At 55.4% G+C, this 23248-nt stretch overlaps 1 protein-coding gene across 3 annotated transcripts in view; it reads left to right on the forward strand.

The window, feature by feature from the left end:
- Positions 1–22169, forward strand: part of SCARA5 (scavenger receptor class A member 5) — a 39207-nt gene extending 17038 nt beyond the window's left edge. For 2 of the 3 annotated variants that reach the window (XM_074820366.1, XM_074820365.1), the window contains exons 5-9: positions 3400–3480; positions 5718–5816; positions 12948–12995; positions 18222–18416; positions 22024–22169. In XM_074820366.1, the coding sequence (XP_074676467.1) occupies positions 3400–3480; positions 5718–5816; positions 12948–12995; positions 18222–18416; positions 22024–22160 (560 nt within the window). In that variant the 3' untranslated portion in view covers positions 22161–22169. The remainder of the gene's footprint in view (positions 1–3399; positions 3481–5717; positions 5817–12947; positions 12996–18221; positions 18417–22023) is intronic. The other variant, XM_074820367.1, reaches the window with a different exon arrangement.
- Positions 22170–23248: the final 1079 nt, after the last annotated feature.

Here is a 23248-nt window from a genome sequence, read left to right on the forward strand (position 1 = left end):
GCACAGCTCACTGGGTGGGATGTGCTGGCTCGCAGCAGGTCTGGCGGGGTGATTGCAATGGTCCCATCTGGCCGTCAGATCTGTGCACATCAGGGAAGGCCTCATCCCAATGGTTTGGGAGTGTTTTTCTCCTCCGCTGGTGCAGAGAGCAGCCCAGCCTTGTGCAGGCAGGAGGGTGAAGCAGGAGTGCATCTGGGCTGGGGTTTTCTTTCCTGAGTGCAAACCCCAAACAGGGTGGGGACCAGCTTGGCACGGTGTCTGCAGTGCTGCTCAGCCTCTTCTGACTGCCCCTCCCAGTGCTCCTTCATCCTCCACCCCAGCTACTCCCTGTGTCCCATCCCACCAAGCTGTCCCTGGGGATGGGACCATTCTCTGCTCATGGAGCTGCCTGGGTGTAGCCAAGAGGAGATGTTCTGGTGGCTGATGGACCACAGGGCTCACTACTGTGGGAACAGCTCCAAAGGATGAATGCCAAAACCTAGGAGCCAGCAAACAGAATCAGCCCGAGGATCTGCCCATCCCCAAGCCCTGGTTCTAATTCCAGGCATTAGGGAAAGGGATTAAGGGACAATGTGTCTCTTCCCTGGCTGTGTTCTCCAAGTCTCCAGATCTTACGGAGCAGATGAGATTGTCTGTTGCCCATGGTCATCCTCCATGAAACTTAGTTCCCTTCTTAGCCTGTCCATGCCCTTGACCTCCCTGATGTCCCATGGAATGGTTTTCTGAGATGGGAGATGAGATGAGATGAGATGAGATGAGATGAGATGAGATGAGATGAGATGAGATGAGATGAGATGAGATGAGATGAGATGAGATGAGATGAGATGAGATGGGATGAGATGGGATGAGATGAGATGGTGGCCAACAACTTGGAGGGCCACACTGTAGCAGCTGATTTTAAGGAGGAAGGGCAGCTCCCACCCCATCCCACCGAGAGTTGACCTGAGCAGGCACCTCCCATGTCCCTTCCAGTGTTAAGAGAGCTGAGGTGGGGTCCTTGTGTGGATTATTTCCCAGTGTGCCCATAAAAGAGGAGCAGATGGAAGCTGTTGGAGCTGCCCCCACGCAGGAGACCTCAGCCGAGCCATACTGGAGCTGGTGAGGGGAAAGCAAGACATTTTGTGTCAGCAGTAGTTTTGCTCCAGTGCCGTTGGTGTGGGACCCCTTCCCTTCGGAGAGGATGCTTGGGGCAGAGTCAGGGTGACAAAATGGAGACCTTTCCTTGGTGGCTGCCACTGCAGATGTTTCCAGGGTTGCTTTTAGTTTTGCTTGTGGTGGGAAAGCATCTGTTTTGTTTAAGCAAGTGGTTTTCAGCAGCCCAACCTTTGCTGGGCTGGGGTGCAGCAGAGGAGGGAAGAACTTGACCCGAACCCAGGAACATGGCTGGGTCATGCAGAGTTTCCACTGCTCATCCTGGGACACCTGGGACATTTGGGCAGGAGATACACCGGTAGAAAAACCCCTTTGCCTTGATGCTCCCCTTGCTACCCATCAAACTCACCATCACCTCTATAAAGCCATGGATGTCTGGCAGGCTCTGCTTTCTGTAATGCCCTGTAGGCTGAATTTGAGGGTATCGACATATTTTAATTCTCCATTAGTTCTTTATTTCAGAAGGGGTTGGGTGATATGAGGCCTAAACATACCCACATGAGTCCACTTTAACAAACTGGCATGACTTGACCTCCCTCTTGCTCTTTTGGGGCACTGAAAATCAATGGCTGTACTTAACACCATCTATTTATGCAACCAGGTGCTTCCTATTGCTTATTTATTTGCCCATTTATTCAGTTTTTTGAACTCCAGCAGGCAAGTAAGCAGATTTAAGAACATGTAGTTTTACGCTGAGGGTGGTAAGGCACAGGTTGCCCAGAGAGGTGGTAGATGCCCCATCCCTGGAAGGGTTCAAGGCCAGGTTGGACGGGGCTTTGGGCAACCTGGGCTAGTGGAAGGTGTCCCTGCCTGGGGCAGGGGGTGGAACTGGATGGTCTTTAAGGTCCCTTCCAACCCAAACCAGTCTGTGGTTCTATGATGTAATGGCTGTTGTGTAACGCCCCTTTTTAAGGCTATGGGAAGGAAAATTATTTCACCAGCCAGCCCAGCACCTTCTTACACCTCGCCTGGCTCCTGCCCCACATCCCCCTGTGAAGCACCTCTTGAATATTGCTGGACCTTCTCCACCATGGATAACCCTGCCTCTAGCTGTGCAGGCAGCATCCCTGCTGCTCGCGGTTCCTCTTGTTCCCACCCGAAAATGCCTCCTCGTTGTACTCAGCTCTCCCGGCTGTCCATTGTTCTTTGCATCCTTTTATTTTGCCAACTGAGAACAGGAGATGTGTCCCCAGGGGCTTGGGTCCATCCCCACGTCCTCTCAGTGCCCAGAGATGTGCGTCACATAGGGAAGAGGAAACCCAGGGCAAGTTAATGCAATATGTCCCCGTAGCCCTCTCCCAGCCCCTGACCGTCTCCAGCTTGGGATGTTTCCTGAGCTCGCTGCGGTTCGTCTGCTCAGGAACCCGCATAATATTTGCAGATCCTAATTACTCATTCATTAGGACTGCTAAACATTCCCCCTCTTCTTCTCCTGATCCTTTTGCATTACCACGTCGCCTGTAGCCCTGGCTGGTTGTTTGCTTTCTGCACAACTGTGAGATTATGGCTTTTGGGGTTTCTAGGAAAACAGTGTTTAACAGTTTCCAATTATCGCCCTGGCTTGGTAGGACAAAGACCAAATGACCCCTTCAGGCCTCTCTCTGCCCTATTTTCTATCATCCCATGAGTCTTTTTTTTTTTTTTTTTTTTTTTTCTGTTCAAATTCTTTCTTCCAATTGATTTAGCTCATAATTGTTTTCAGCTTTGCAGACTTGGCCCTTTGCAGGCTGAGGAATATAACTATTATTGAGTTGGACTTTCTGCTCGCTCGCAAGAGTTTACACCAAAAAGCAATCACCGATGGCCAGGCCCTGATGAGATCAGTGATGCAAATCCTCTCCTAAAGGTTCATCTCAGTAGTTTCAAAATGCTTTTTTTTTTTTTTTTTTCCTTTTTTTCTTAACATTATTTCATTGGAGATGTCACAACTTTTGGTCGTAGAGTCTTAGAGTCGCGCTCAAAGTGGAACCATGGGAGCTGCAAGGCGAAGTTTTCTGGCACATGAGATGGGTTGATGGAGTTGTGTTTGGCCTTTAAAATCCACAGATGGTGGAAGAAGGCTGCTGGCAACTCTCTCGCTGTCACTTTGCTCCTGTCTGCAGGGGTCTGTGTTTATTAGAGGCCCCTGGACACCTGATAAACGACAGCAGCTGGTGAAGGGTGGGTGGGTGCATGCACATGTTCATCTGCTGCACGACTGCAGAGCTGGGGCACGGTGGCAGCACTCCAATACCTGTTGTGTTTCAGGGCCACCAGGACCCAAAGGAGACCAAGGCAATGAAGGGATTGAGGGTGAACCTGGTCTTCCTGGCCTGCCTGGGCTGCGAGGTAAGGAACATCACATCCAGGGTGCCCACAACCCTGTAACCTTCGCCCAAAGTCCGTAGAGTCAACGGGGCACCTCCCGCTGACGTCCCAAGCTGTCCCTTGGGACCTCGCTGGCTTTGCACAAGTCTTGAGGAACAACAGGATTAACCTGCCACCCCTTCTCCTGCCAGACTGCCAGTCTGTAGGGCCAAAAAGTCTCTCTCATCTCCCAGCTGGCCCCAGGACAGCGAGAGCTGCAAGGGTCCAGCACCTGCAAGTTGGTGGCCCCAGGCTCCTCTGACGCAGCCACCCAGCCCAGGTTTGTGCAGGGGGTGGCCCCCACCCCGTGCCCACTAAAACCTTTACAAGGCACTAGGGCTGCCCCCTGCTCCTGCCAGCACCCCCCCATCAGCACACAGGGACCCAGCGTGGGGTCCCTTCAGCCTGGCAGAGGGAACTTGGCCACTGGCTGCAGCTCTGAGGTTTTTCATAGGACATTTTTTTCAATGTCAAGAATGCCAGTTTTTTTCCCCTTCTTAATTCCAACCATTGTTTTTGAGAGAAATTCAATTAAAACACCAACAGAAGACACCCCCCACCCCGAGAAACGGGACTCAGCTTAAGCCTGTTTCTAATTTTAAGCCAAACCTAGAAATACTGGCTTTGCATCCAAGAGCCGGGGATGGCACAGAGGTGATAGAGGATCCCCTTTGGTGAGGACTTTCTGTCCCCAAGAGGATCTTTTCTATTAGAGGTGACAGGATCCGCTCTCCCTGGGGCATGGACCTCCTTCTCCATCCCAGAGGACGTCCAGTCCTGGACCTTCACTGCTAAAGACATGACCCACGTAGGACCATCAGTGTCAAAGTCAGGTTCAGCGCTCCAGCCGCCTGCATCTGAGCTGCTGGTACTGAGCTGGGCTTAAAACCTCATATTTTGGTACCCTGTTTCCCCCCGCTCCCTGGCGGGCAGCAGGACCAGCCAAGTTAGGCAGAGCCAGCCTGGAAACCCGATCACTCCCTGAAAGCCCTTCTCAGCGCTGGCTGCCCGTGCTCTTTTCACCGACAGCTATATTTTTTTGCGTTGACAGATTCATGGCTGCTTTTCTTGGGTGTAACAAGCATCAGAAATATATCATTCTGGCTTCTTTCCTTTTTTTCTTTTTTTTTTAAACAGAAAAACAAAACAATCTTTGGAGAGTTCACCTTCGGGAAGAGTTGCTGAAAGGGCCACTATTTTTAGTTCTTTCTCTGTCTCGATTTCACTGGTGCTTTTCTGGATGCAGTCACAGCATCAGGTCTTTGGGTGTGGGAAGCTCAGGTTCAGGTGCAGCCAGGCGTTGTAAAGCATCCCTGGTAAATCCCCCTTTGCACAGCAGATCTTCCACCCTGCCTCTGCCCCAGCTCCTCTACCCAAATCCATAGCCAGGTCCTGACATGCTGCAGCATCCCCCCTGGGAGGGAGCCGAGGTGTTGACTGGACGCAGCAGGAAAAGAGTTAAACCCCAGCCCATGTCCAATGGAGCTGATGCCTAAATTCCTCCTGGCAGCTTTTTTTCCTCTTAAACCAGAGGAAAATACTGACTAAGTTTGGAAAAGCCCAGCCCAGGAGGGGTGGAAGGCGCAGTGCCCAGGGAATCCAGGGCTCCCTCCAAACCACCCCCAGGCCCCACCAGAGCCCATCATGAGCCCAGGGGTCCCTCCCTCCACCTCCCCTTGCTGGCCCATGTGGATGGAGGTCACCTCCAGGGCTTGGATGTGTCCCCTACAAAGGGACCCCCAAACTACAGCCCCCACTTCCCACCTCCCAGAGGTCAGGGGTGCTCAGATAAGGGGTTTTAATCCAACCCCTTCTTCAATAAATAGCAAACCCACCTGGTCAGCGTGCATGGATGCAAGGGACCTGCAGCTCATGCTGGGCACATCATGTCTCCTTGGGGTCTCTGCTCCATGTTCTTCCTCCTTGGTCTCCACCTTTGGAGCCCAGTTACCTTAATCTGAGCCTTAGGATGCTCAGAGCTGCATTAGCACCAGCCTATCTCTGGGTTAAATCTGTTCTGTACCCAGGGGCAAGTGCAGAAAGAGAGGATGGGCTAGACTCTCCGGTGTCTCCTGATGGTCCCCAACTCCCAGCAAAAATCAGAGACCACCTGGCACGTCTGCTAGCAAGCAGGACATGTGCATGTGTGTGTGTGCACATCTGGTTTGTGTAGGTCTCAGCTGAAACAGAGTAATTTTGTGTTTTTGTCCTTGCTCCAGGGCTACCCGGGGAGAGAGGACCACCAGGACCACGTGGCTTGAAAGGGGACCAAGGAGACCTTGGCCCTCCAGGTCCAGTGGGGATGCGGGGATTCAAAGGTAAGGACCAGCATCTGTGCGTGCTCCCGCGTGGGTCGTGGGGTCTGGCTGGGCTTGTTGGGCAGCAAACTGGCTCTGGAGACCACTAGGGCGAGGGGCAGAGACACTGGTTATGAGTGGAACAGTGATGGGTCCTCTGGCTTGGGACTCCCCTGGTGCTCCCTGGAGGGGAGAGGAAATCTTGTCGAGCTGGGAGCATGCACATGAACAACCTCTGCACTGAGACCTTTCCGCCAAGGTGGAGACAGTCCAGGGATTGGAAGGAGAAGGGCAAAACAATTGGGTTTGTGATATTCCTGCCATGCAATGGGGCTCAGCGCAGGCAGGCAGACAGTGCTGCCTGCACCAAGCCCTCACCAGAGCCCCGTGAGGACCTACCGGACTGTCCTCCCACGCTTGGCTCTGGCAGGGTTTTAGGAGTAGCCTCATGTTTGTTTTCTGATGACCTTTTCTGGCTTGCTGTGGTTTGGCAGCATCTCACCACACCCCGGCTAAGAGCAGGGAGAAGCTGTGGGTGTAGGAAGTGGCCACGCACCTATTTAGCAGGACAGATCTATCCCAGGAGACCTTTTATAAGAAGTTCCATGCTGCAACCTAAAACAGGATGGATGATCCCAAAACATGCTCTTTCTGCCTCGAAATGCCTTGTGGGCAGGGGGAGCCAGGAAGGGCCCAGCCCAAGGAAGGGACACCACCCTGGGCAGAGCTGCCCTGCCTGCAGCCTGGTCACCAGTGACCAAAGTGGTGGATTCCCCTCATCTCATGCTTGTGGATGATGTTGACCTGGGACGTGGCCACAGTGGCTACCAGGACCTGGGGCCATGGCCACAGATCAGTGGTCTGGATCTGGAAAATGCCCAGAGCCCAACAGGCGAGCTCTCCAGGCAGGAAGCGGGTTGCTGTCCCTTCTTCCAGAGGTCCCGTGCGTTATTAGTCTTGCGAGCTCTCACTTTCATGCAGTGAGATCCTTGGGTGAATTGCAGGTGGGAAGGCTGAAGGGAAATGTCCTCTTTAAATGTCTTCTCTCTCCTCTACCTGCAAACTTGGCCTCGAGCCATGAGCTGGCCAGAGTTGGCATCCAGTATGTCCTCCAAAGTGCTGATCGCCAGGGGCAGGGGTTGGGGTGAGACCCCCGTGTCGTGTCTGGTGGCCCATTCTTCATGTGCAGTAGCCACAGCAGTGGCCACGTCCTGTACCTTGCATGCCACCAGAAAGCCTCTTGTAGTCTAGGGGCAGGAGCACATCTTCCATCTCTTCTCCACTTCATGGTGTCTTTAGAAGAACCTTTCCTAGGGACACACTGTTCACCTCCCAGTGCAGCCCCAGAAAGCTTTAGGTCTGGGTAGAATGGAGATGCAGGAGATGAGATGCTGCCAGTGGGCTTCTGAAGCTACCAGAGCTGCAGCCCAAGGCAAGAAGGTCTCTTGCAGGATCAGCACCCGTCTGGTCCTCTTTCCCTTGAGCCATTGCTGCTGTGATCACCCTCCCTACTGACACAATGGCTCTGATCGTCCCACTGCTCTCCCAGTCACCCCAGTCTGGGCACTTCATGGGACCCATTAGCTGCTGGAGATGGCTCTCCAGGCCACGTGGCTGGTTAGATGATATTTATGCAGCACCTTGTTGTCTTCAAGAATGCTGCTGGGTGCTATTTCCATCGCCCCATCCCATCTAACTGGAAGCCTAGGGTCTCTGGGCTGGTGTGGCTGGGACAAGTCTCCATCCTCCCACCGAGGCAGTGGGGCACAGAGCCCTGCGTGCTGCAAGAATAAAGAAACCAGCATTTCATGCTTGTTTTCCAGTGCTATCTCTTGGGTTTTTTGGAGGTAACTCTGGTCTGCAGGATTGCAATGTCTTGTTGTGGGGGTGCAGGACTTTATAGGAGCTGCGGGGTGAAAACGCCTGGTCTGATGCTGCAGGAAGTCAAACTAACCCCTGGGTACGTCCCTGGCAGAAGCCTTCCAAAGGCATGAGAGCCACAGGGACGGGTGCTAACACAAAGGAGACAGCGGTGCCGGGATGTTCCTGGCAGCACATCAAACACTGAAGGTCCGCCAACCAAAACCACAACACGCTTCGGGACCGTGGTTTCCTTTCCTTCCCCGGAGCAGAGGAAAGTGGGCTTTTCTCACTGGCCGGTGCCAAGCACTCATTAGACGAGCAAATTATCCCAAGGAGCCTGGGCCAGTTGAATTGGGCTTCAGTAGAGGACCAAGCCTTGATGCCAGATTTGTTCTGCAAAGCGCGTCCCCAGGGGATGTGTTCCTTTTGGAGGTGGGAGGGGGTTTGAAGGGCTCCTGCGTCACGTTTCCACCCCTAAGATGGAGATGTTAACAGCTGCTGTGCTGGGTCAGTGCTGAGATGTGATAACAGACCCCGTGGTGGGCATCACTGCTCCAGTGTGGAGCTTTCTGGAGACACGATGCTGAGGATGAAGCCTTTCTCCGGTGCTAAGCAGCCTGGGAGGTGGTGGAGACCACCCCCAGCACAGCCCCTGCCTTCAGGGGAGAGCCATGGCCACACCACACTAGTAGAGCATCAACCTCGACAAGCCTGGGGACCCTTCCCCAAAGATGGTCTGCACCTCAAGCCCCCTCACCTGCGGAGATGAGGCACTTCTGCTCTTGGATTTGGGAGGCCATGGGTCGGACGGCATGCCAAAGGGGTAGCAGATCTTTGCTGTGCAGTGTGCTGCTTCTAGCCATCATCTTTTCACTGGTGTAGAGTAATCCCTGTATCTGAGGAGGTCTCTTGGCTTGAAGAAGGTTAAGCTGTCTCCAGGGCTCTACCAGTCATGGCCTTGAGGCACCCCCTTCCTTGTGCATTTCTTGGAGGCATCCTTGGTTTGGGGTGAGGATGACTCCATGGCATAAAAGCCATCAGGTGTTTCCCCCAGGGGGATGGACCACCCCCAGGCCTCACCAGAGCCCATCACCAGCTCAGGGTTCTCTCCCTCCACCTCCTCTTGCTGACCCACGTGGATGGAGGTCAACTCCAGGGCTTGGATGTGTCCCCTATGAAGGGACCCCCAAACTACAGCCCCCACTTCCCACCTCCCGGAGGTCAGGGGTGCTCAGATAAGGGGGTTTCATCCAACCCCTTCTCCAATAAGTAACAAACCACGCTGGCAGCAAGCACTGAATTTCTACAGTTTATAGGATTCTCTGAAATTTATAGGAAACAGACACCAAGCCAGGCAATGATCCAAACCCAGGCTTTAAGTAAAGGCCTGTTTTTCTGCAGCACTAGTCTTACACATCTATAATGACTTTCTTCTGAGCACAGGAGAGCTATCCGTTCCCCGGGAAATGCAGCCTGTCCTGGGGTGGGGGGTGTCAGGGATGGATGAGCCTCCTCACCCAAAATCCCAGGTCAGACCATCTCACAGAGCTGGTCTGACCTGGTCGAGGGACAGCTTCTCCTCTCCACAGCAGAGTCCCGAGTATTTTCCCTTGTTGGTATTTTCCTACCCTTGATACATTTTCCCTCAAAATTACCCCAGTGGAGTATTATTTTCCTCGCTTCCAAATGGAGAAAATTATTCTGGAAAGTGAGTATACATCAGTCTTCTTCACTCTTCCATGGAGAACGTCACACAGGGAACATGTTCAGGAGGAAACAGCAGTAAATAAGCCAAGGTAGGGATCAATAATTTATAGATAAATTCAAGGCAATGAGAGAAGTCCCCTTCCTGAGCACCACATGCAGGCAAGGAGGAGGTTTCTGGCATGTTGCTGAAGGCAGAAGATGTTTCTGCCTGTGAAGATTGGGGTTTGGCAGCTTCTCCTGGGGCTTGCTCCATGGTGGTCCACCTCACCTCACCCTGCAGACCCAGGAGCTCTTTCCACGCTCCTCTAGTGATGTCCTCTCCCATGAGCTTTGCAGGTTTTGTGCCCTGCCTCTCTCAGCAGCGCTGATTTTTAGAGCAGAGGTGATGCCCAGGAGCAGGACATCAGTGGGGACCAAGCTTCTGCCATGGGAGGAACTGAGGGTCACTCGCCATGGCATCTGTGCCAAAATCATGTGCACAGTCCAGAAAAACCAACCTGAGCTGCACTGATCCACTTGCAGTGGGAAATGGCCGAGCAAGACCTTGATACTCATTGGGTGAAGGCATCAGGCAGGACCTCCTGGTAGGACCAGAGGTGATGCCAGCAAGGGACAATCCTGAATTCGAGGGCTCTGTCCCAGCGCCGTGGCTCTCTCCTTGCTTCATCCCCAACCAGGGATGTTCTCCAGCCCTGACACCTCGGGGAGCTAGTCTTGACCCCAGTGTGAAGTCAGCAAACTGTGCCACCGAAGGGGTTGTCCTTTGCTCACCAGAGAGCTTCAGTGGAGAAAAGAGAGATGGGAAGAAGAAGGGAAAAGGAGACAAGAAGGAGAAAAGCCTTCCAGGAGAGCAAGGAAATGAAGGGGCTTGGAGGACTGCACAGGAAAAGCTAAGGTGGGTGGGAAAGGATAAGGCAGAGGGGATGTGTTCTAAAGCACCCTTGCGAATCTGTTGGCATCGTCCATGAAGTGCTTCTCTCTTTTAAAGGGTCTTTCTTCTGCCAGATGTATATGAAGCTTAAAAAAAAAAAAAAAACTAACAAAAAACCAACTCAGATTAAGCCTAATGCAGTAGCTCAGGTTGGGGATGGGGAGGAGAAGGGTGAGCTTTTGGTTAAACCCACTAACCCATCCCAAAGCAGCATCAGCTCCATCAAGGGGCTCTTCCCCAGCCACGTTTGGGATGGGTCCAGCCACAGAGCCTGTTGTACCAGCTCCTCCTTCCCCATCCGTAACCAGTTCCTGCTCCTCAAGAGCCCCTGGACCCCTTTTTAGCAGCTCAGCATCCTTAAGCTGAGCCCATCTGCTGCTTTTTGAAGACCCGGGTGCACTCCGCTGGCTAAGGACACCCACATCAGGGCTCGCAGGCGGGCAGCAGCCGGCCCTGAAGCCGTTCTGCTGGGCAGGGACACCTTCTGCTAGCCCAGGTTGCCCAAAGCCCCATCCAACCTAGCCTTGAATATTTCCAGGAATGGGGCATCTACCACCTCTCTGGGCAACCTGTTCCTCTCGCAGCAGTGCAGTACAGTTTCAATTCGTGCCGAATTTTTTTCCCTTGGTCTTTTTCTTAAGGGTTTCTAACCATTTCTGATGGTTGAGGTCTCCCATCATTAGAGTATTTCAGCATTTAGGCGTTGGAATGGGCTGCCCAGGGCAGGGGGGGAGTCCCCATCCCTGGAGGGGTTGAAGAGTCGGGTTGACCCAGCGCTGAGGGATCTGGTGGAGTTGGGAACGGTCAGGGTGAGGTTCATGGTTGGACTGGAGGAGCTTCAAGGGCTTTTCTAACCGAGGTGATTCTGGGATTCTGTGATCTCTGATGTCCCCGGCTTGTCCCAGTTGCTGTCACCTCCCTGAGACCAACAACGATACAGCAGTTGGGTTATTTACTCTGGGAGTTTCAGCCCACAGCAGCTGATATAATCCTGTCCCTCAAGCTCCACCTTGCCCCTCTCTCTACCATTCCTATAGGATGCTCCATAGGATGCAGCCTGGACCCTGCAGGGAAAACACATCTGCTCCGGAAGAGCCAGATTTTTGAGGACAAACACCTAAGAACCATAACTTGCTTTCCAACCCCCTTTCCTCTGGGCTGGGGAGGGAAGGTGGTGGAGAACACGGGCTGCTCCAGCCTCCCAGCACCATCACGTGCGGGCGAGCAGCGTCTCTGGCCTCTCTCCCGCTGCTCGGGGGGCTGTTGTCATCTGGTTCCCATCAGCGGGGCAGGCTGCCGGCAGCTTTCCTCCATCTGACACAGCTGCGGCTGCCCAGGGGAGCAATCTCGCCTTCCCTCCAAGTTAAAGGGCAAGAATTTCCTGCCCACTATTTAAAAATTATTATTATTATTTTTAATTTTTTTAATAAGAAATTTCTGCATGTGTGTTGTTTGTTGTTCTTACACGGAGACAAAAGAGGACGATATGTTGAAGCGGGGCCACACCACAGGGCTGGGGCTCTCTCGGAGCATCTCGCTGGCCGGAGCAACCCCGGCCCTTTTCCCTCTGCAGCCTCGACGCAAAGCCAGGACCAGCAAAGCCAAGCCCACAGCCTCACTCAGGACAGTGTTTTCAGTGGTGCACAATGAGAAAACATGGCTGCTGCCTGCCAGGAGCAAAACTGGAGCACGGGCAGGGGTTAAGGGAGGTGGTGGGATGCAGGCAGAGGCAGCCCGTGCAGGGACAGCCAAGCCATGACACAGATAATTATGGAGCTCGTTATTTGTATCCGGAAATCAGCGTGGTTTTTGAAGGCAGCCTGTTTACCCAGCTGCTCTGAACCCCCCAGCATCGTCGCTTCTCGACGGAGACAGGGGTTGGGTTCTTCAAATCTGCTCGCAAGGAGGTACCAGCTGGATGCAGGAAGGTCAATGCTCCATTGAGGCTGTGGGAAGCCACTTCCCTGGCCCTGACCCCTGCAAAATAAAGCATTTTTAGCCCCAAAGAGGGATTTTCAGCCCCAAATTCAGGGTTTACTTGCCTTTATTCCTGCTCTGCTGCTGCCTCGCAGCCGGGGCTTGGCTGGCCAGGGTGGGGGTTAGCACAGTGGGTGGATGGTTCGAGGGACCACCAGCCCCCCATCCTCCATCTGCTACGGGACAGGCACCCCAGGAGGATTTTTGGGGGGTTCCCCATCCTCCCATCCTTCTGCTGCACCCAGAGCAGGGGGGTATTGCACAGCCCCAACCCCCCCACACCAAGGGGATACCCAGGGCAGCCCCCCCCCCCCCCCCCCCCCCTCCAGATGCAGAGGGAAAGAACCATTTTGGACATGAAATACAAACACATGGAGCCCGGAGACCCCCACGCGGGATAAACCTTGCATGAAGCTGTGTTTTCCCAGGACTGGGTTGGTTTTGCTGTTAAAAAGAGGGATCCTGGGTTAAGCCAGGGGAGTGAGAAGGTGGATCCCATCACCAGGCAGAACGGCCGGGGGGTTGCGAGAGGGGCCGACAAATCATTTGCTGCGTCGTGCCTCAGTTTCCCCAAACTGATAAAGCCCTCCAAGAGCTACAGACACACAGCGTGGGATATCCATTAAAAATCTGATTTTAGCAAAATTTATGCCCTGTGCTCTTTCTTTTCCCAGGTGACCGAGGCCCGAAGGGAGAGAAGGGAGACCGAGGCGGCAGCACGGGTAAGTGCTCGCTCGTGGTTGTCTCCCTGGTGCTCCGGGCATGGTTTTGCTGGTGTTTGGAGGCTTAGGAGCGTGCGGGGGAAATTCCTGCTGCAAATCAGGCAGGAAAGCAGCTGCTGGGACAAGGTTGCTGAGTTCCGTGCTTGGGTTTTCCTGCCAAGGAGGAGCCAGAGCGATGGGGAGGTGGGAGAGGTATCGGCAAGGCCTGAGGATGCTCGAGGAAAGTGGTTGTGATGTTAAGGCAAAGCCAAGCAGGGGAAAGCACCTTGATTTGCAGCCCCAGGAGCCCTCAGCATGCCGAGACCCCGGCCAGGCTGCTGGGGCAGGATTGAGGATGCCCAAAGCCAGTTGGGACTTTCTGCTCCCCGCTTCTTCCCGGCAAACAAACAGGATGAAGCTCGGGGCTGAGCTCGCCCGCCCGCGCAGGCGTTTTGCTGGCAAACAGCATCATCACTAACCCAAGGCCAGCCCGGAGCTGGCAGCGAGGGGAATGAGGGGCTGGAAGAAAGGACACATCTCTTCCCATGGCAGGATTGGCCTGAGGAAGCATTTTTCCGGGGTTTAAAGATGGAAAAACCCCTGTTTGGATGGAGGCACCTGGGCCACGCCGTGCTGCTGACCGCAGCCGTGCCTGGCAGCGCTGCTCTTGCTTTGGGGTTCCCTCGGGGGCCAAGTCCAGCGCGTGTCCACCGTTCCCCAGCGTTGGGTGCTGGACTGGCAAGCTGAGAAATGCCAGGGAACAAGCCTAGGGCTGGATCCTGCCCACCCCCTGCTGCGCTACAGCTCTGCCCTGCAGGGATCTTGTCCTGGAGACCCCTGGAGATGCTGATGGCTTCCTCCAAGCTTTGGACATTCCTCCTGCCACCCCTGGGACATCCCTCCTACCTCCTTGGGGATATCCCTCCTGGGGACATCCCTCCTGCCACCCCAGAGACATCCTTCCTACCTCCTTGGGGAAATCCCTCCTGCCTGTCCAGGGACATCCCTTCTGCCTGTCCAGGGACACCCCTCCTGCCACCCCAGGGACATCCCTCCTTGGGGACATCCCTCCTGCCTCCTTGGGGACATCCCTTCTGCCTGTCCAGGGACATCCCTCCTTGGGGACATCGCTCCTTGGGGACACCCCTCCTGCCTCAGGCACCCACACAGGGACTCCAGGTCCTGGCCACCAGCCACTGTGTCACCCAAACGGTGCCAAGTGAGAGCGAGGATGTGGCAGGGTTAGAAGGAGAGCAGCAGCAGAGGCAGCTGGGGAACAGGGAGCACCATGGCGGGACGCACCAGTGACCCAGCCCCCCAGCCCCCTCCAGCCACTCTTTGGTGGGCGACCACATCTGATTCCCATCTGCAAAGTGTAAATGACAGGGTATATCACTATTTAATTTCCCGGGGTAGACGTACGCCAGGGAAACGGGATGTTTGCACCCATAGTCCCAAACCAAAGGGACCAGAGCAGGGGCAGCAGGAGAAAGTGGTGAGGAGCCCAGGGAACTGGTCTCTATTATCAGGGGGGAGATGATATCTCAGCCCAGCTGCAAAGAATCAGGCCCTTGTTTTTTCAGCCACTGGGAACTATTTCTCCTCTTTAGCTTTTCCTTTCTTGTTTTGCTGCTTTTGGGTGCTGGGTAGTGGGAAGGTCGAGGGGTTTGGAGGTAATTGCTGCAGCAAAACAAATGCACATGCACAGGATGATGCTTTCGGGGTTTATTGGGTATGGTGGAGAGGGAAGGGGCCAGGGAGCTGCTCCAAGACAGATGGGGCCAGGCCACTTTGCAAGCAGGGGCTTGCTGCAGGCAGAGAGCACAGCTGGGATGCTCCTGTGCTGCTTTGGAGCTGCAGCCCAGGAGGGCCTGATCCTGGGCAACCTTCTGCAGCACAGTGAGGTGGACAACCCGCTTTGGTCCCTGCGTATCTTCTGCTGATTCCACCATCTCACTGGGGCCAGGACCTGGGTGCAGCCCCAACTCCAGCTGCAGTTTTTGCAGAGTCCCCAGGACTCATGGGCACTGAAACAGCCCTGGGCTGGGCTGCGAGGCCGTTATGGGCAGCTGGCACTGGTTTGAGAGGAGACTTCTGGGTTTTATTAGCTTTTATTAGCCCTCTAAGCAATGCTTGTCAGAGGCTAAGTGGAAGGGTTGTGGCCAGGACTCATGTGGCTGAGCTCTGCAGCTTTATTAGCAGCCCTCACCCTGCTGATTAATAGGAACATCCCAGTTGTGCCTGGATCTGTGCCCTGATTGCACATCTCTTCCCCTCCTTGGGGAAGCAGTTGCTGTCTTCCAGCACGCAAAGGCTCTGATGAGCATCCAGCAAAGAGCTGGGGTGAGGACAGACTCACAAGGGGAGGAATGAGGACTTTGGGATGAGCAGCTGGCTTGGGTTGGAGACATGGAGCTGGTCCTGTACAGGGTGAGCAACCAGCTGATGTTGGACATAAGGAGCTGGTCCTGGACTGTCAGTCACCTGCCTGTCCTCCTGGGAATGTGGGCAGCTTTGGAGGCAGGGCTGGATGGTTTCACAGAGGGAATTATGCTGCGTAAAACCAGGGTGCTCCACACCCCATTTAGTTACTGCTTTTCCATCACAGACGTGAGGTGATAGCACCAGAGGAAGGATCCCCTGCCCCAGGATGCTCCAGGGTGCAGGAGGGAATGGTGCCAAAGCCACCGTGTTCCCTGGTGCCACAGTGCCGGTGGCCAGGATCACCAAAGACATGGAGCCAGGAAGGTGACACTGTGTGGCTTGTCACCTCGACCTGGAGGAGGAGAAGTGCTGGACCCTGGGTTTCTCTGGCCGCATCCTGCCCTCTACTTGTTCGCCTGAAGCGGGGAGGTTGGGCTGGCTCCCAAGCAGGGGACACTGGTGTTAGATCCGGCACAGGCATGGTTTGGCAGGAACAGCTCCCCTGGCAGCTCCAGGCAGCGTCCAGAGCTCCAGCGCACGTGTTTGACTCGGAAGAGTCGCTTCATCCAGCCCTCAGATGACACCATCCCTGGGGTGAGCCAAGGCAGCTGCCTCGGTGAAGCTGCTTGATGGCTGGGAAGAGACATCCCATCCCAGATAGTAAGGACGGGTTGAAGAAGACAGCCAGCAGCATCCCAAACAAGCCCCTCGGCTGAGGAGTGATGCCACCCCTCCAGGTCCGTGGTAGGGCTGTGTGAAATATCAGTGAGATGGTCCAAGAACAGTACAAGATGTTTCCTGGCTCCTCCATGAACCCGGTGCTCTGCCCAGATCCAGGGAAACACGCTCAGGGTTTCCAGACCCCTTCTTGAGCCTGACCCCGAGTGAGTCCTGGAAGTGGGAGATGGGCCAGTGCCAAGGCCAAGCAAGGACTGTGCTTTCTGGAGGTCACTGGAAGAGGTGGCTGTGTTCCCACTGGGAGCGAGCCAGGGAAAACCCAGAGCCTAAAACATGGAAAAAAACCAATTTTGTGCAGGTCCTAGCCAGCCGGCAGTGCCAAAACCCATCGAATCTCTGTGCAGCAGGTCCCAAATGCTGATCCAGTCTCTAAATGTCCCGTTAACCCTGCACCTCCCAGCCCCGAGGGCCTGGGGCAGGCTGGGACCCTGCTTCACCCACCTTGGCCAACCTCATGGTCACCATCTTGGTTGGCCAAGGTGCCTAAAGAGAGCTCAGCCGAGCACGGCTGCCCATGACATCCCACCACCATGAAGCTAAAGCAGATGTCGGACCCATGTGAGGTTTTATCAGCTCTTTGCAGCCCCCTCGGCAGTGGTCACCTCTTGGCATGGAGACCTTTCAGCTTCATCACTTGAGGAGTTGCCATGAGCCATGTACCAGCAAAATCGCAGCAAACAAGAAGGTTTTGTTGCCTTTTGCATTGGTGGGACTTTGGTGGTGGCTGTGGTTGAGGGGGTTTTGGTGGCGTGGAAGCAGACTGTAACCCCCCAACCCCTTCTCCACCGGGGACCAGCCTTGGGCATAGAGGGTGAGCTAGAGACTTGATGATGGTCAGCAAGGAGGAGACTTTGATCTGCCTGGAAACGCCTCATGCAGCAACCCAAACCCCATTTATCTTCACATTTGAGAAGTCGTGTCATCGAGCAATTCCAATGGGAACGTGTGTTTTGATAGGGAAAAAAAAAAAAAACAAAACCTAACCCTGGCTTTCAGAAAATGTCTTTAAATAAGAATCTCCAAGCAGCTGCAGTACAACCTTGTTTGGGGGAGCCCAGCTCCACCCTCGGCAGCCATCCCAGCCCACGGTGAGTCACGGAGCGAGCCCAGCTGCCTGACAGCGATTTTCTCCGCTTGACCCCTTTCTCATCCCAAATAACAGGATTTGTGGCGTGTTCCTTTCACTGGGTTTCCTTGGCTGGGGGCAGAAGAAGAACCGCTGTGGTTTGGTTGTGGTGCTGAGCTTCTCGGTCATTCCCCTGTTAGATAAACAACCCCGTCCCTCTCCCTGGCTGAAGGATGAAGGGTGACCATACTGGTCTTGCCTGCTAGGAGGGTGGTGATGGGGTGAGGAAGGCTGAGGACCCACAGAAAGGCAGCTGGGAATGGAGGGAGCAAGGTCAAGCCATGTCCCCCCACCCCGGTTTGGCATTTTGGACTGATGTGAGCCTCCCCTCACCACCCCCTCAAGCATGAAGCCAGGGTCCACCTGGGCAGCGTGGACTTGGCCCGGGGTCCTGTCTCCAGGCTGGAAGAGTCTCCTCATCACCTGTGGTCCCCTTTCATCGTCCCTTTTGGAAGCTCTTTGTGCCCTGGTTTTGCTGACATCTCACTCCTCCCATCAGTTGCTCAGATCTCTCTTCTCATAGAATCACAGAATCATCTCAGTTGGAAAAGACCTTGAAGATCATCCAGTCCAGCCATGAACCTCACACTGACCGTTCTCAACTCCACCATATCTCATCGCAAGCCTGAGCTGTCTCTGTTTCGTCTCACCTTGATGGCTCCAGGACTGATCCTGGCTCGTGCCTGCCCTCCCTGCAGAACTTTTAGGCTGTAAACAGGTTTCCCAACATGGCATGACCATTGCAAGGCTCAGCCTCCCCCAACAAAACCCTGGGTGGGATGGGACACCCCTCCAGCACCGTACCCAGCAGTGGTGGGATGTCCCCAGGTCTCCTGGAGGTGCCTCACCCAGTGCTTTCTATGGCCGTGCGCACCACAGGGAGGGCGCGGGAGGTGGTCCAAGGCGGCACTTGGAGATGCCACCATTCCCCCTCTGACCTTGCTCTCTTTTCCCACCAGCAGCCGCCGAGGAGGGGATGATTCGTCTGGTGAACGGCTCCGGCTCCCATGAGGGACGGGTGGAGGTCTTCTACGACCGCCGTTGGGGCACAGTGTGCGATGACGGCTGGGACAAGAAGGATGGAGACGTGGTGTGCCGGATGCTGGGCTTCCGAGGCGCCGAGGAGGTGTACCGCATGGCCCGGTTTGGCCAAGGTAAGACCCTTCCACTTCTCCCCCCACCTCACCTGGTATAGATACCTGGGCCCAGCCCATAAATAAACCAGAACCCCCCCCAAAATGAATCACAGAATCATCTGGTTTGGAAAAGCCCTTGAAGCTCCTCCAGTCCAACCATGAACCTCACACTGACCGTTCCCAACTCCACCAGATCCCTCAGCGCTGGGTCAACCCGACTCTTCAACCCCTCCAGGGATGGGGACTCCCCCCCTGCCCTGGGCAGCCCATTCCAACGCCCAACAACCCCTTCTGCAAAGAAATACTTCCTAAGAGCCAGTCTGACCCTGCCCTGGCGCAGCTTGAGGCCATTCCCTCTTGTCCTGGCGCTGGTTCCTTGGCTCAAGAGACTCATCCCCCCTCTCTGCACCCTCCTTTCAGGGAGTTGGAGAGGGCCATGAGGTCTCCCCTCAGCCTCCTCTTCTCCAGACTAAACCCCCCCAGTTCCCTCAGCCGCTCCCCATCACACCTGTGCTCCAGACCCTGCACCAGCTCCGTTGCCCTTCTCTGGACACGCTCGAGTCATTCAATGGCCTTTTTGGAGTGAGGGGCCCAAAACTGAACCCACTCATCGAGGGGCGGCATCACCAGGGCCAAGTACAGGGGTAAGCCTGGAGGCATCCAGCATGCCTCCCACAAGCAGGACTTGGGCTGTGGTGGCTCGAGAAGCTTCAGTCTGGTCAAGCGCTGGTTTAATTCAGCATGGCCAGCCCTGGGTGTCTGCAAATATTTTGGTGTTGGCTTGTGGGACCGTGTGCGAGCACATCGCTGGCGCTGGCCCAGGTGGCTCCTTCCCCTGCTCCGGCTCCCTCAGCGCTCACACCCTGCCGCGCGCTGACTCAGCACCGAGAACCATCCCTGGGCTTGTTGTTTTTGAACGGACGCTTTGGGTTTTTCAGCTGGACGTGACTTTTGAGATCTATTTTCTCTTTAAAATAACAAAAGACAAAAAAAAAAAAAAAAGGAAAAGCTTTTAAAAACAGAGGGGAAATGTCAGGAACGCTTTGGCGGGTGGAGGGGTGACCTTTGGCCCCAAAGTGTTGGGTTGGGGTGTTTCTGCCCAGACCAGCTCCTTCCCACGTAGGCTTTTTAACTCCTTGAGTTGCCTTCTCTCCAGCTGCTTGGGGCTGCCAAGGAGGCGATAGATCCCCAAAGCAGGTAGCCACCATGGCCATCATCTAGCCATGACCATGCTGGTTGACGAGACCTGCTCTTTGAGTGCAGCTGGACCCCTCCAAGAGCTGGTGTCCTTCCCACCAGCCCTGGGAGACCTCAGAGTTAGTTTCACCAGCATTGTCCTGGCTACCCGCACCCAGATTTCTTCCCCGTCTCCCACCCTGGTCCTCTACTACCCCCTGAGCTGCTACAACCACTCGGGATCCTGGTGCGCCATCATCCAGAGCCTGCGTTGGGGCATGATCTTGACTTGGGTTGTCCCAACTGGGAAGAGCTGCTGCTCCTCCTCTTGTGACCCCCTCAACATGGCAATGAAAGTGCCCAAATCCCCCCACCCAGCAGCCAGTGGATGCCCAGCAGATGCAGAGGCACGACCCCAAAGGTTCTGCCACACCACAGTGCCACTTTCGGTCACCCTTGGTGGGGCAGGAGGACCCCGTCCGTTCCCCACCGAACGTGGTACATCCAGTGCCTTGCCGTGGCCACAACGCACCGTGCACTGGTGGCTGGTGTCTCTCCTGGGGGTGTTTCTTCCAGAACAGGGATTGTGCATCCCCAGGGGCTTGGTAGCTCCCGAAATCTGGGGCTACCCCACTGCCACATGCCAGATGTGCCGCATCCAGCACCCCTGAGGGCAGAGCTGGGGTCTGTGTTTGTACGGGGGTGAATAGGGAGACTCAGAGAATCACAGACTGGTTTGGGTTGGAAGGGACCTTAAAGCTCATCCAGTGCCACCCCCTGCCCCGGGCAGGGACACCTTCCACTAGCCCAGGTTGCCCAAAGCCCCGTCCAACCTGGCCTTGAACCCTTCCAGGGAGGGGGCAGCCACAGCTTCTCTGGGCAACCTGTGCCAGTGTCTCACCACCCTCACAGGGAAGAATTTCTTCCTTAGTTCTCATCTAAATCTCCCCTCTGTCAGTTTAAAACCGTTCCCCCTTGTCCTATCCCTCCCCCCCAATCAAGATCCCTCCCCCCTTTCCTGTAGCCCCTTTCAGTCCTGGGAGGCCGCTCTAAGGTCTCCCCGGAGCCTTCTCTTCTCCAGCTGAACCCCCCCAACTCTCTCAGCCTGTCCTCACAGGGGGGTGCTCCAGCCCCCCGAGCATCTTCGTGGCCTCCTCTGGCCCCACTCGAGCAGGTCCGTGTCCTTCTGCTGTTGGTGTCCCCAGAGCTGGACCCAGCACTGCAGGGGGGTCTCACCAGAGCGGAGCAGAGGGGGAGAATCCCCCCCTCGCCCTGCTGCCCACACTGCTCTGGGTGCAGTCCAGGACATGGGTGGCTTTCTGGGCTGCCAGCGCATGTTGCTGGGTCATGTCCTATTTTTTATCCACTGGTACCCCCAAGTCCTTCTCTGCAGGGCTGCTCTCCCTCCCTCCCTCCCTCCCTCCGTCCCCCATCCGTACCGATGTCGGGGATTGCCCCAACCCATGTGCAGGACCTTGCACTTGGCCTTATTGAACCTCACGAAGTTCACACAGACCCTGCGTCACTTCTTGAGCCCATCAAGGTCAATAGTGCCCTTGGAAAAAAATGAACCACAAAGAAAACGGAGGGGGTTGCCAAGCCACTGCCGGGGGGGCTTGGGCTGGGAAACGGACCCCCCCGTCCTGGAGGCAGCAACCCCAGCACAGAGCTTTGGTGGTGGCTGGCAGTGATGGGGAATTAGGATGCGAAAATCCACGCTGAGCGAGGAGAAAAAGTGTAAAATTACAAGAGTCGCTATTTATTCCTGCGCATGGGGTGTCCCAGCCAAATCGGGGCACCCCAACTGTGGATTTAATGGGGTTCTCCCCTTCAAGCGTTCAGCCACACCACAGTTGGACTAATCACTAACACCCACGTTCCTGATCTCTAATCACAGGAAAACTTTGCAAAGCGACTATTTTTTGCAGCATTTTTGCTGCTTGTCTGTCAATCCAGACACCCCTGGAGCTGGTTTTGCTCCAATTCCCAATCTCCGACACTGGGAGGGTCTCAAAGCTGTGTCGGGGGGCGGGGCGGGGGCTATAGGATGCTGCTGTTGTCCAGGGGCATCCTTCATCCTCCATGGGCAGCTTGAAGCTTCCAAGAAGCAAAATCCTTATTTCCAGCATTTTTGTCATGAGAACTACAAAAACGTCCAGTAAAACTCCACTACCTCTTTACAGTACGGTGTATAATGTGATCTAATGTCTATATATAATGCTAATATATATATATAAAGCAAAATTAATACACTTTACTATAAAGAAGGATCGATACGATAGTTAGGGGAGGGAATTTTGATAACGGATGAAGCTTTTTGTTGAAGAAGGGCTTGAACGATTTCTGCTTTCTCCCGGCGAGGCAGCGATGCACGAGCCCTTGGTCAGAGGGGGTCCACCGAGGTGTTGGGCTGCTGCTCACGGGGTCCCCGTTTTTTTTTTTTCTGCAGGCACGGGGAGGATCTGGATGGACGACGTCTCTTGCAAGGGGACAGAGGAGAGCCTGATGCGCTGCAGCTTCTCCAGCTGGGGCAAGACCAACTGCGGCCACGCCGAGGACGCTGGCGTGAAATGCCTGACACCGTGATTGGGGGGTGGGGGGCCGGGGTGGGGTGGGGGGACACCCCCAGTTTGGCTGCGGGGGTCGTGGGGGGCTCAGCCCACCCCACGGAGCTCACCTGTGCTTCCTGAAATGGTTTTATTATTAGAGAAATAAATGCTTTTTTATTATTCTCTACTGCTGCTGGCGCGGGTGTGCTTGGAGGGGGAAGGGGGCTTCAAAGAGTGATGGGGATTCGTGGGGGTCTGGGGGGGGGGGAGGCACTGGTGGGGGGCATAAATACAGGCCTTGGGTCTGGCTCAGCCCTGGTTTGAGAAGCCCCTAAGTGCTGGGTGGGGGTACAGAGCACCCTGCCCCCCCAGGCCCATCCACAGAGAAGACACCCCCCCCGCCGAAACATCCCCCAAAGGGCTTTGAGACCCCCCCGAGACCCTCCAAGGGCTTGGGGATCCCACAGAGACCCCCCAAGGGCTTGGGAACCCTACTGAACCCCAGAGACACATACACACAGCCCCCCATGGCCTGGGGGTCCAACAGAGACCCCCCCCAGGGGTTGGCAATGCCATGGAGACCCCTCCAAGGGCTTGGGAACCCCCCCCCAGAGACCCCCCCCAAGGCTTAGAGACCCCATGGAGACCCCCTAAAGTCTTAGGAACCCTGTTGAACCCCAGAGGTACCCCCTACATAGCCTGAGGCCCCACAGAGACCCCCCCAAGGGGTTGGCAATGCCGTGAAGACTCTACCAAGAGCTTGGGGACCCCCCTGACCCCCAGAGGTCCCTCCCAAGGGTCTTGGGAACCTACAGAGACCCCCCCCAAAGGCTTGAGGACCCCATGGAATCCTCCTCCAAGGTCTTGGGGACCCTGCTGCACTCCGGAGACCCCCTCCAAAGGCTTGAGGACCCCACAAAGTCCCCCCAAAGGGATTGGGGAACCTGTTGCACTCCAGTGACACCCCCCCCCAAAGGCTTGAGGACCCCACAGAGACCCCTCCAAAAGTCTTGGGAACCCCACAAAGACCCCCCCAAACACCCTGGTGCCCCCCCAAACACCCTCCAAAGCCCCGGGGACCCCTCACAGCTCCACCCCCCCCCCCCCCCGCCCCAGGCCTTGGGG

Source organism: Strix aluco, chromosome 3 (assembly GCF_031877795.1).
Source record: "Strix aluco isolate bStrAlu1 chromosome 3, bStrAlu1.hap1, whole genome shotgun sequence".
In the NCBI taxonomy this organism is placed as follows: Eukaryota; Metazoa; Chordata; class Aves; order Strigiformes; family Strigidae; genus Strix; species Strix aluco.